Source organism: Myotis yumanensis, unplaced genomic scaffold, assembly GCF_028538775.1.
Source record: "Myotis yumanensis isolate MYYU_CA2020_CCGP unplaced genomic scaffold, mMyoYum1.0.hap1 SCAF_6, whole genome shotgun sequence".
NCBI classification, from domain to species: Eukaryota; Metazoa; Chordata; class Mammalia; order Chiroptera; family Vespertilionidae; genus Myotis; species Myotis yumanensis.
Window position 1 is genome coordinate 75,572,734 of NW_027223757.1, and position 13,501 is coordinate 75,586,234.

Sequence of the window (13,501 nt, forward strand, 5' to 3'; positions counted from 1 at the left end):
AAAGGGGAGACCATCATCGAACTGGGGCCAGGCCAAAGATGAGTGTTCTCATCCTTCCCTACAGAAGAGTCTTGCGATCACCAGGGGGAACCACTGCTGAGGATGGCTGGTGCAGGTTCAGCAAAGGTTCCATTAGATCAGTAACCATCAAGTTTGATAAGTGTGGTGCCTGCTCCACCCCACAGTTACATCTGTCTCCCCACAAAGCTGTGAACAGTTCGTAGGAACCATATCTCCATTAATCTCTGTGTTCCCAGCCACTAACAGATAATGAAGGGTCAATAAATTTTGACTGAGGCCCAGGTTTAGTGACATGGGTAAAGCAGGAGGGACTAAATAAATGAAAGTCTAATGGGTGGATTCCTGCGAGGCTGATATAGTTGGTGGACACATGTACAGGAGGATGACCAGCGACTCTGTATCTAACCAGCTAGATAAACCTGAAAAAGTCACTTCAATTCTGAGTCTCATTTGAAAAATGAGGGGGTTGGAGGAGCAAACCAGGGGTGGCAGGCCTTTCAGTGGAGAGGAGATGCTTTTCATTAAGCTGAAGTCTGGAGAGTGTGTGTGTGTGTATCTCTGCTGTTGAGGTAGGGGGTGCAGGATTCCCCTTTGTGCTTTCAAACAGAGAGAGCATACAGCCGGATGGCCACCACCACAAGGACCTTGGAGGTCTGTCAGAAAGAGAGGCCCACGGTGATGTGGCAGGTAAGGAGAAAGAGGTTGGGGGAGGGGGCAGGGACCGCAGTGAGCCCTGCTGATGAGTCATCCAGGTCTCAGAGGTGAAAGATCAGATAGCCCAAGGAAAGACTTGAACTCGGAATGAGAGTATCTGGCTTGTACGCCCCAGGCACCCAGACATACAATAAGTCAAGGAGAAATAGATTTTACACCACCTAAAAACTATAAAACTAGTTTAAGAGCTGTAAGAGAGAAAATTACCCATAAGCAAGGCCATCTTGAGCCTTTGAAAAGCATGTTTATATACTGTTTTTACAAAGTTCTATCAGACTGCATTTTGAGTTTCTCAGAAGTTTCCATTTAGGATCAGTAGAAATACCTGACATTTCCAAAACCCATAATTCCCATACCAAGCTGAAATCCCCGGCATTACAGGAAAACCCACAACCTTTGCAGAAGGGAATGAAAAGCCAATCTAGTCCAAGGAAATTTCCCAGTTTTGCAAAAGAAAACAAACAAACAAAAACACCACAAAGAGCACGGAAACATTTCTAGCTGAACAGCTTTTCACTCCTACTTTAATAACTTTATTCTGAAGCCCTTGAAAAGTATCAAATTACATATGCTATACTTCTGGCGATGCAACACTTAAAATTTACTACAACTTAAGGCAGTAAGTGAGCTAATGACTTCTACATCAAATTTCAGAAAGCTGAAGGCCAGACAAAAGCATGTGTTTGAAAGCCTGCAAAATAATAAATGCCTGAGGGAACTGGATGGCTCTTGGGCTTTTAAGCTAAATAAAGCTGTGTGTGGGGGGTGGGGGGGGGGTCTTTGCAAAGATCCTAGCGAGGATAATCCCTGTGATTACACAGCGCAAAGCGTCCAATCAATTCTACGCCAACCAAGGGAAAATTAATCCAAGAAGAATAACAACACTTGAAATACTGAGAAAAAAACACACACACAGTTCTGCTTTTTCAAACACTCTGTCAGCGCTGGAGACCATATCGGGTCATTCTAACAAGCCAGAAGATTCCACTAGTGAGTTGTGTCTGTGACAAGGTCTTGGCTTTGTGTTAACTAAGGGACAAGCAAGTTATCAGCGTCCCAGCGCTCAGGCCTTCGGGTGCTCTCCGGGCTCCCAGGGGCCTTCCTACTTCCTGCACACCTTTGAGTGATTGCACTCTGACTTCCTGCATTGCACATCCCTGGAATTGGGGTACCTTCCTCCTGAAGGGTGACTCTAGCCAAGTTCCCGAGGCAAGCTCGAAGGTTGAAAGTTTGCAGTCCCGACCCTCCATTAAGGCACCATCCGCCGCAGCATGCTGATGAATTTATGTAAGCAACTCTGAAGGTAACGCATCGCTGCTGGGGCACAAGTCAAGAGGCTGAGTGTGGCTGCAGCGCGGCTGCAGCGAGGGGCTGAGGCTCTGCTGACGCTCGCTGGCCGCGGGTGCTGCCACACGACAGGTCCACGCAGGCAGGTCCGAGAGGCGAGCACCTGGGCACCTGCCCGCAGCTCCCCCGGAGGCGCTCTCCTCCTGCCCCCGACCCCGACCCCTAAACCTCCTGGGGCCAAGGTAGGCCAGCCAAGCTACAGCTCTTCCAAGCACGGTACACGCCGATAAGGCCCGAGCACATTCCTCTCGCAAGATGCCGAGATAAAGAGGCTCAGGAGCGCGCTGCCCACCTTCGCCAGCACCTGCCCTCGCCAAGGGGGAGGCACCCCCCGGGCCGGTGGTCGGGAGATGCGGGGCGAGGGTCCCGGCCCGGGGAGCGGGGTGCCGTGCTCAGTCCTTCCCGCAGGAAACAGCCCGAGCCACCTGGCGGCTCACCTGCCCGGGCAAAGGTGCCAAGTGTTCGTTAGTCCCTGGACGTGTGTGTATCTAAACTCATCAGACTGTTTTCCCTGAACCGCACAAGCTCTAGGGACTGGGAAGACATCAGGTCGCTCTGTATAAAATGAAAGGAAACTTTTGTGGGGGCTGACGGGGGTGGGGGGGTACACGGAAAAAAGGAGCAGGTGAATGCAGGTAGAGGTAGTTCCTGAGGGACCTGCCGGCCGGATCCGGAGGTGGAAAGGGGGACGAGCGGAGCGCGGAGGGGACCAGAGGAAGGAGGAGGCGGCGAGGCTGGCCCCGCTCGGCCGCGCTCCCCCGGGCGGCGCTCAGGTGAGGCCGGACACTCACCTCGGGCAGCTCGCGGAGCTGGTTGGCGTCCAGCAAGAGCTCCTCCAGGCTGCGGGCGTAGCGGTAGATCTCCTCGGGGACGTAGACCAGCGAGCAGTGGCGCTTGTCGATGGTCTCCACATGACGGTTGCACCGCCACAGGGGGATGCAGTGGAACATCGCCGCCCCGCCGCCGGGTCCCGAGCCGCGGACACCCGGGCTCCGAGCCCGCTCCGCCCGGCGGCTCCGCTCCGCCCGCTGCCCTCTCCGCGCTCGTTGGCCCCCGTGCTCTCTGGCTCCTCGCGCGGACCTTCGCGGCCTGAAACGCTCCCAGGAACCTCGGGCGGGAGCCACAGCCCCGTCCCAGCGCCCCCGCCCGCCAGCCGGTGCGTCCCCTCCCACCCGCCAGTCTCGCCGCCGCCGCCGCCGCCGCCGCGCAGAGCTTCCTACTCGCCGCCTCCGCGCGACGGAGCATGCGCGCCAGTGGGCGCGCGCCCAGGGCGTTTCCCCGCCCGGGGATGCTCCGCGCCGGGTTTTCCCGGCGACCGGATCCGGGGAGGGTCGTGGGACCTGCGGACCCGGCGCTCAGGGTGCCCCCCCCACTACTTGGACCCTGACTTGGGGAGCATCGAGACCCCTGAAGAAGGCCAAGCTGCACAGGAGACTAGTGCAAAGATGAGGCGCGGAAGAGGCAGCCCGAGCGGAGCAGGACAACTTTGATTTTTAGTTTTACTTAACTCGCTCTCCTCTCCCCGAGCGCTCCCCTTCCCCAAAACAACTTTCTCTTCCGGGGTCAGACAGGACCGCCCCGAAGCGCACCGTGCGCGCGGCGGGCGCCCCGAGTCCGGGGTGCGGCGCGGTTGTGCGGGGTCTCCGCCTCCCTGACTGCTGCTTTCTTAGCCACGTGCGCGCTCGCTGTCCACAGAAGCCCCAGCGTGTGAGTCCTGCACGGAACCGGGGCTCTTGCCTTGCCTTCTGGCCCGCGGGCACCGCCTGCAGGCTGTGTAACCTGGGAGCACATCTTCAGTAGTCATTGTTCACAGACATAGTAAAAGGAAATCCCCATGCCACCAAAAGCAGAGGAGGGAAGAGTCCGCGGGATTCTCATAGGTGCTTGCACCCCATCAGGAGCCCAAATGTCCAAGTGAGCTGGCAAAGGTGAGTTTCTGAGCCTGTTCTGCCTGGCCAGATGTTTGGCCCCTGGCGACTGGTCTGGACTGGTGTAGAGGGACAAGCGGGGGAGGTGGTGCAGGTCGCGTGGGGACTGCCTGGGGACCATCCTCCTGGCTCCTGTTGTCTGCACCGACACCCAACCCCTTGCAAAAGGTAATTTGCAGCCCAAGAAGGAGTAGCTGGGAGAACCCCGGACTGAACAGATAGTAATGACTATTCTTTTAACCCGGATTCATACCCAAGGACAAAGGCCAGTACCCTGAATTGCCCCCTCTGCTCCTATAACTCTTTGTATCGCACTCACTATCTGGGAATCACCAAATTGGCTCCTTCCTAGAGGGTAGCCCACCAGGTCAAAGCCAATCACATTGATAGATGTGTGACTCCCCTCCCAGCTGCCCCCTAGTCCTCACACTTTCCCCTTGGAGTGTATTCAAACACCAGATTCCACCTGTGGCCTCTGCCACCCCCACTGCCCGCCTCCAGCTGCTAAAGATAAAATCTAGAGCCACAGAATCTGCACTTCTGCAGAAGTCTGAAAGTCGAGCATGCTCTGTGGCCAAAGTAAATGTTGGTCTGAAACAAGTTTTTGCAGGGCATAGGTGGCTTCACAGACTCTCCTCTTAGTTCTAACTGTGCACAGGACAGGTTTCCCCTGGGTGAGTGGGAGGGGGGCTCTTCATTTCAACTCTGCTACCCCAGCAGTATCACCTTAACTCTTTAAACCTAAGCAATCCCTAAAGTCCTTGCCTTACCCACTCCCCAGTCTCTTGTTTGTCCTTGTGTGATTCCTCATTCTCTGGAAAGGCTGTCTGGACTTTGAACCTTAGCTACTCTTCTTCCTTGTTCTTGCATTCCGGAAGCCCATTTTGTGCCACCTTTAGTGGAAAGCTGTGGTTCCTCACTGAGAGTCGGAGTCTGCCACGGTAAGCAAGCCACTGTCTTTGCAAATTTTCCAACTGCTTTAAAAAGGAAGGAAGGAAGCCAGGCTCCCTCATCTTAATCTTCTACTGACTTCCAGAGATGGTCACACTAGTTATTTTAATAAATGTGTTTTAAAGCTGTGGCTGGTCTTTTTAAAAATTCAGACCTCACTAAGCATTCCCTGTGTGCCTCTCCATGAAACTTACACTTCCTTGTGTTATCACCTTAATCCCAAAGAGATTGTGACCCTCCCTCGCACATCAGGGACAGTTTCACTTGCTTTGTAGATCCCTGCAGCTACCACAGTGCCATATGCACACTGTATGACAGCAAGCCTGTGTTGATTCTATGGAAAGTCAGTGGCAGAATTCTTGACTTCCCTTGTCTCCAAGAATTTGAAACAGCCCAGCTGGTTTGGCTCAGTGGATAGAGCATCGGCCTGCAGACTGAAGGGTCCCAGGTTGAATTCTGGTCAAGGGCACATGCCCGGGTTGCGGGCTTGATTCCCAGTAGGGGGTGTGCAGGATTTTCTCTCATCATTGATGTTTCTATCTCTCTCTCCCTCTCCCTTCCTCTCTGAAATAAATAAAAATATATATTTAAAATATATATTTTTTAAAAAATAATTTGAAACATTAGTCTGGTAAGAGAGGGAAAAAATGAAAAACACTGTCAGCTGGAGAATAGGGAATCAATTTTTATCCTCCTGCAGGATGTTAAGGTTTCCCTGTTGATATAATTTCTAGTTTCTTTCCCATAAACAAATGGATTGTATATGCAATATAAACAAAATTTAAAAGACCATCTAAATCTGTTTTTTTGGAGTAGTGCAATTCATTCATTTTCAGTGTGAATCATTTTTCACAGCCTTTGGGGCTAGAGAGGCCTGGCTTTGAACTTAGGCTCTGCCACCTAATAGCTTTGCAGAATTGAACAGGTTGCTTAACTTTTATGAGCCTGAGTTTCATCAATCTCAAATGAAGACAATGGTCCATGAATTGTTATCAGGATTAAATGAGATGATGTAAGTAAAATGCTTGGCAGAGTGTCAGGCCACATTAGTTCAATCAATAAATATTCACTATACACTGTGTTAGCCAACCTTTTGGATGCACCCCAACCATTCCCATCTCCTGATTGGTCTGTGTAATCAACCTCTATCTTTGTGTCTCTTGGATCACTCACTTTGGAGAAACTTGTTTTGCACAGCCCATTGGAGCGGTTCGCATGGCAGGGGATTGAGGACTGCTGACAACAGCCAGCAAGGAACTGAGACCTCTTGCCAAATAGCCATGTGAGTGAGTAATCTTAAATGTCAATCCTTCAGCCCTAGTCAAGCCTTCAAATGACTATAGCACCAGCCAGTGGCTTAACTGCAACCTCATGATAGACCCTGACCCAGGACTACTAAACTAGGCTGTTCCTGGATTCCTAGCACTTAGAAATTGTGTGAAACAATGAATGTTTATTATTTTAAGCTGCTAAGATGTGAGGTACTTTATTACATAGCAACAGATAACTAGTAAATGTGCACATCGTGCATCATGCATTGTGCTAGATACAAAGAACCAGGTAGGTCTTGCCCTCATTAAGCTTACACTCATGACCTAATCATCTTTCAAAGGCCCTGTTTACCTATGCCGCCATCTTGGTTTCTCCCTGATTTCTTTCTTCAGTGTCTTATAATTTTCTGAGTAAATGTCTTATATGCAGATAGGGCGATTACTGCCTCGCACAACCACTTCAAAAATATCAAGACTCAGAGGAGGTGTGGTGCAGAAGTAAAATACAAAGGTGCGGAGGTGCATTCGGAGCAGGCTGGCGGCTGAGGGCGTGGTTGTCTTTTTCAATCTGGAGGGAGTCTCAGGCTCTGAGCTCCAGTTCCGGGTGAGTCTCTGGGGACCCAGACTCGTACGGGAGAAACAGGACTGTCTGGCATCGGTCGGAACTCAAGGGCAGCTTTCTCTCGGAGGCACACGCAGCGATTGCCAGGGCCTCTGAGGACAGGACTGAGAGCATCCATACTGCTCGTTCCACCCTGTTGATCCTCTGGGACCCAAGCCGTGCACTGAGGCTTTTGCATATGAAAGGTCCGGCCCTTTGTAATCTGAAAATTACTTAACAAACTGCAGCTGCCCCAAGGCCCCAGGAAAACTTGCATTGCTTTACAGCTGGCTTCTGCTGGATAGCCTCAGGCAGAGGCTAGATTAGCACCTCCTTAAATCCAAGAGCCAGTGTACCCAGTGGTCAGAGTGGGACCATCCAATTACAACTCCTCAGATCCATAAGGGACACACTCAGGGGGCAGACTCAGTGAGCACCAAAGCCCCACTGAAGCAAGTCTTGTCCCATAAGGGTGTCTTCAGCACAGAAGTTCTCCCACTGTAGACACAGCTGATTCTCACAGCCAATTGGCCTGGAGGTCATATCCTCCCAGTGTTACCTACAACAATCAAGGCTTAACTACAAGACTGTGCACAAAGCCCACAAGTGGATGCACCAAGAGTGTCTACCTCAGGTAACTGGGGAGGTTGAGCCACTGGGCCCTATAAGGACACTTGCACAGAAAGCCACTCTATCGACACAGCGAAGCATAAGAAATGCTGAGACAAAGAAACAGGACACAAATGACAGAAATGGAGAAAAGCAAACTACTGGATATAGAGTTCAAAACCACACTTTTTAGGTTTTTCAAGAATTTTCTAGAAACCGCCGATAAACTTAATGAGACCCTCAAGAAATCTAATGAGACCCTCGATGTTGTGATAAAGAATCAACTAGAAATTAAACATACACTGACTGAAATAAAGAATATTATACAGACTCCCAACAGCAGACCAGAGGATCGCAAGGATCAAGTCACAAAGATTTGAAATACGAAGAAGCAAGAAACACCCAACCAGAAAAGCAAAATGAAAAAAGAATCCAAAAATACGAAGATAGTGTAAGGAGCCTCTGGGACAACTTCAAGCGTACCAACATCAGAATTATAGGGGTGCCAGAAGAAGAGAGAGAGCAAGATATTGAAAACCTATTTGAAGAAATAATGACAGAAAACTTCCCCTACCTGGTGAAACAAATAGACTTCCAAGTCCAGGAAGCACAGAGAACCCCAAACAAAAGGAATCCAAAAAGGACCACACCAAGACACATCTTAATTAAAATGCCAAGAGCAAAAGACAAAGAGAGAATCCTAAAAGCAGCAAGAGAAAGTCAGTTACCTACAAGGGAGTACCCATACGACTGTCGGCTGATTTCTCAACAGAAGCTTTTCAGGCCAGAAGGGAGTGGCAAGAAATATTCAAAGTGATGAATACCAAGAACCTACAACCAGGATTACTTTATCCAGCAAAGCTATCATTCAGAATTGGAGGTCAGATAAAGAGCTTCACAGATAAGAAAAAGTTAAAGGAGTTCATCACCACTAAACCAGTATTATATGAAATGCTGAAAGGTATTCTTTAAGAAGAGGAAGAAGAAGAAAAAGGTAAAGATGCAAATTATGAACAACAAATACACACTTATCAACAAGTGAATCTAAAAATCAAGTGAATAAATAATCTGATGAACAGAATGAACTGGTGATTATAATATAATCAAGGACATAGAAAGGGAATGGACTGACTATTCTTGGGGGAAAAGGGGTGTGGTGGGTGCGGGAAGAGACTGGACAAAAATCTTGCACCTATGGATGAGGACAGTGGGTGGGGAGTGAGGGTGGATGGTGGGGTGGGAACTGGGTGGAGGGGAGTTATGGGGGGGAAAAAGAGGAACAAATGTGATAATCTGAACAATAAAGATTTAATTTTTTAAAAAAGAAAGAAATCAAAGAAAATACAAATAAATGGAAGCACATATTATGTGTATGGATAGGAATAACTAATAATGTTAAAATGTTCATACTACCCAAAGCAATCTATAGATTCAATACAATTCCCATCAAAATACCAATGGCATTTTTCACAAAACTAGAACAAATATTGCAAAAATTTACAAGGAACCACAGAAGACCTTGAATAGCCACAGCAATCTTGAGAAAAAAGAACAATGTCTAGCCAGTGTTGTTTAGTGGTTGAGCATTGACACATGAACCAGGATGTTACCAGTTCGATTCCCGGTCAGAGCACATGCCTGGGTTTCTGGCCTGATCCCCATGAGGGGGGTGCAGAGATAGCCAATATGTGTTTCTCTCTTATTGATGTTTCTATGTCTCTATCCCTCTCCCTTCCTCTCTATAAGTCAATAAAAATATATTTTAAAAAAGAACCAGTTGGAGATATCACACTACCTATATCAAAGTAACTACAAGGCTATAGTAATCAAAATAGAATGATACTGGCATAAAAACAGACATGATCAATGGAACAGAATAGAGAGCCCAGAAATAAACCCACACCTGTATGGTCAATAAATATAAGACAAAGGAGGCAAGAACATATAATGGGGTAAAGACAGTCAATTCAATAAATGGTGTTGGGAAAATTGGACAGATGCATGCAAAAAAAATAAAACTAGACCACCTTCTTACACCGTATACAAGATTAAACTCAAAATGGGTTAAAGACTTAAATATAAGACTCAAAACCATAAATCTCCTAGAAATAAATATAGGCAGTAAAATCTCTAACATTTCTCTTAGCAGTATTTTTTCTGACATATTTCCTAGGGCAAGGGAAACAATATAATAAACAAATAAGACTGCATCAAACTAAAAAGTTTTTATCAACAAAACAAAAAGACAACCTATTGAATGGGAGAATATATTTATCAATAATACATCTGATAAGGGGTTAATATTCAAAATTTATAAGGAACCTGTGGGGCGAGGTTACAGTGTTTTGGCCAGGTTCAAGCTTCAGACTAATGAAAGGACAGGGTCCTCGCATTGCCACGTGCAAGTCCCAGCTGGAGGGCAGGGCCCTCCCAGCACAATCAGAGCCAATGGCTGTGGTTGTAAGCTTGAACCTATGGTCCAAACATGTAGCCCCACGTGCCTTGTGATAGAGTTCGGGTGCATGTAGTTGAGTGACGTTGAACCTCATGAGAATGCTGTAAACAACGTGATCACGCCCCTACTTTACCTCGTGGCATCTGCTATAAAATAAAGACAAGGCTTGTGGACGCTGTCATTGTCTCCTCGTCAGGGAAGCAGCGTCCCACCGAGACCCAGCTATTATTCTCTTGTCTGTCTTTCCTTAATCCTTTCACCCCTCCCCCCCAACTCGGGATCACCCTTGGCTGTGCTGGCGAGGCCCAGGAACTCAAACAACTTAACACTAAAAAAAAAAAAAAAATTCAATTTAAAAATGGCAGAGCACCTGAGTAGACACTTCTCCAAAGAGGACATACAGATGACCAATAGACATATGAAAAGATGCTCAATGTCACTAATCATCAGAGAAATGTGAATTAAAATGAGAATGAAATATCACTTCATTGTCAGAATGGCTATCATCAATAAATTCACAAACAGCAAGTATTAGTGAGGATGTGGAGAAGAGGGAAACCCTCATGCATTGTTGGTGGGAATGCAGATTGGTGCAGCCGCCATGGAAAACAGTATGGAAGGTCTTCAAAAAATTGAAAATGGAACTGCTTTATAGCCCAGCAATTCCACTCCTGGGTATATATCTGAAAACAACCCTGAAGCACCAATTCAAAAGAATATATGCATTCCTGTGTTCATTGCTGTGTTATTTACAATAGCCATGCTATGGAGGCCACCTGAGTGCCCATCAATAGACAAGTGAATAATAAAGTGTGGTACATATATACAATGAAATACTCCTCAACCATAAAAAAAGAATTGAACTATTTGTGACAGGATGGACAGACCTACAGAATATTGTGCTAAGGGAAATAAGCCAGACAGAGAAAGACAAATACCATATGATTTCACTTACATGTGGAATCTAAAGAACAATATAAACAAACAAACAAAATAGAAACAGATTCATAGATACAGAGAACAGACTGATGGTTACCAGAGAGAAGGGGGTTTGGGGAGCCGGATGAAAAGGTAAAGGGATTAAGAAGTACTTATTGGTAGTTACAAAATAGTCATGGGGATATAAAGTAAAGCATAGGGAATACAGCCAATAGTATTGTAGTAACTATGTATGGTGCCAGGTGAATACTTGAAATATCGGGGGGAATACTTTGTAAAGTATATGATTGTCTAACCTCTACGGCGTACACCTGAAACTAATACAAAATACTGTTAAAAGTAAACTGGAATTGAAAAATAAAATTAAAACCACTAAGACAACCCCATATATGATGGATAAATATATAAATATGTCAATTAAAACTTAATTAAAAATAAATCTTAGGCCTTGTACAGATGACAGTTAACTTTGAGAAGGCAAGACATACCAGAATCTACAAAATTTTTGTATTTAAAATTTTAACATTAAAGATTTGAGTGCTAATATTTGAAATCTACAAAATTTTTATATTTAATATATTAACATTAGAGACTTGTGTGCTAATATTTTGATAGAGAACAAAACTATCTATAGATAATTCAGAGAAGTATAGCATTGAGCATATAGAAATACAGATAGCCCTGGCTGGTGTGGCTCGGTTGGTTGGAGAATTGTCCCATACTCCAGAAGGTGGCGGGTTCCATTCCTGGCCAGGGCACATCCCAGGTTTCCTGTTGGATCCCAGGTCGGGATGCATGCGGGAATCAACAAATCTCTCTCTCTCTCTCACTCTCTCTCTCTCTCTCTCTCCATTAAATTGTATCTGTTTGATGTAGTGGAAGAATAGTGGCTATGTATGTCAAAGCCATAAAAACAGAAAGCTCACGCACTGTTATTTCCTCCTTCCAAGCATGGACTCCCTCCAGTTTCTTCCTCCTTTTGGTCGCCCTCCAACACCTTCAGATAGTTTTTTCAAATGTTTTTCCCAGCATTATAATTGTTATCTGTGGGAAGGTTTGTTTGATTGTAACCTCGGAGTCATTATTGAAAGAAAAGAACACTTTCCCACTTTCTATTATAACCGTTGATTTACTCAGCTACACAGATTGCAATGGCATGTGAACAATCCAAAATTTCACATTACAAAGATTGTAATCTACTTCTCTATTCAGAGAAGTTACAAATGAGCAATCTGAGTTTTATGTGCTTTTCTGTTTTTCTCAATCTCCCAATAAATGTGTGAATGATGAGTCAAATATTGAACATGTTGCCTTGGTGGAAATGGGCCAAACACTATCTCTCATGTGGGGGTGGTGTAAAAAAAAAAACACCTCATAATTTTCCATAGAATTTTTGCCTCTGTCACTACTAGGGATGAGATCTTGGGTGAATCATATTAACGCCAAAGTTCATTTTCTTTATTTCTACAAAAGAGATGAAAAATGTCAAGCTTGAAAAGCTGTTGAAAATATTGTGGATTAATGTTGTGGAAAGATCTTCCTGTACTGCAGAAAACTACACATTAGGCATTAGTCATTGTCATACTCCTTTCTCAGTCACCAGCCGAAAGGAAGCCTGCTCTGTGTGTGCTCTGTTTGGATAAACAATATATAAATAATTGGATTGATAGAAATGGAGCTATACAGTATTTGAACATATAAAAAAGATGACACCAGAGAGGCCCAATCAAAACTAGCATCGATGCCCTGGCCTGTGGCTCAGTGGTTAGAGTGTTGGCCCGAGGACTAAAGGATTGTGGGTTTAATTCCCGGTCAAGGGCACATTCCTGGGTTGCAGGTTTGATCTCTGACCCTCATCAGGACTCATGCAAGAAGCAACCAATCAATGTGTCTCTCTCACATGGATGTTTCTCTCTTTCTCTCTCACTGCCCGCCTCCTCCCTCCCTTCCACTCTCTCTATCAATAGGTGGGGAAAATATCCTCAAATGAGGATTAACAACAACAAAAACAAATCTAGCATCTGTTTGCCTGACCGATCGGCTCAGTTGTTTGGGTGTTGTCCAGTGCACTAAAAGTTGTGGGTTCAATTCCTGTTCTAGGCACATGCCTGGGTTGTGGGCTTGATCCCCAGTGAGGGTGTGCAGGAGGCAGCTGATCGATGTTCCACTCGCACATCAGTGTTTCTCTCCCTTTCCCTTTCTCTCTAAAAAGCAATAAAAATATTTTTTGAACGAGCACCTGCCACTCAATCCATCATTTTCCAGGCCTCTGTGTCTGCTTTACAGTGTCCTTCCCCAATAAAACAGAAACATGTAGGGTGACGCCTAGGGGAGGTTCACAAGCAGCCTTTCTCAGGTTGGGGCAGTGCTTTACATCTGCATAATGATTTCTAGTTTAAAACAACCATTAACAGGCATCATCTCAATTGACCAAAATGTATTTTTCAGTCATTTAAGTCAAGACAGATACTTCATTTATTTTCCACCTTGATCCACAAAGGATTTAAGATCCTATTGACCAGCTTTTTCTTATAACACTTTCATTTTATAGTCGAGGTTCCTTTATATAAATGACATCAATATGGACACTTGTTCTTCACTGAAGGCCAAGACCTACTTCATAAAAATAAAATGATATCAATAAGCAGAACTGTGCTCCTGGAAA

The 13,501-nt window shown here is 45.9% G+C and overlaps 1 protein-coding gene across 3 annotated transcripts in view; it reads right to left on the reverse strand.

Annotated features, from left to right (window-relative positions):
* LRRC1 (leucine rich repeat containing 1) overlaps positions 1–3,243 on the reverse strand; it is a 142,975-nt gene extending 139,732 nt beyond the window's left edge. For 2 of the 3 annotated variants that reach the window (XM_070418388.1, XM_070418387.1), the window contains exon 1: positions 2,874–3,242. In XM_070418388.1, coding sequence (XP_070274489.1) covers positions 2,874–3,032 — 159 coding nt within the window. In that variant the 5' untranslated portion in view covers positions 3,033–3,242. Of the gene's footprint in view, positions 1–2,873 lie in introns of all 3 variants that reach the window. The other variant, XM_070418390.1, reaches the window with a different exon arrangement.
* Positions 3,244–13,501: the final 10,258 nt, after the last annotated feature.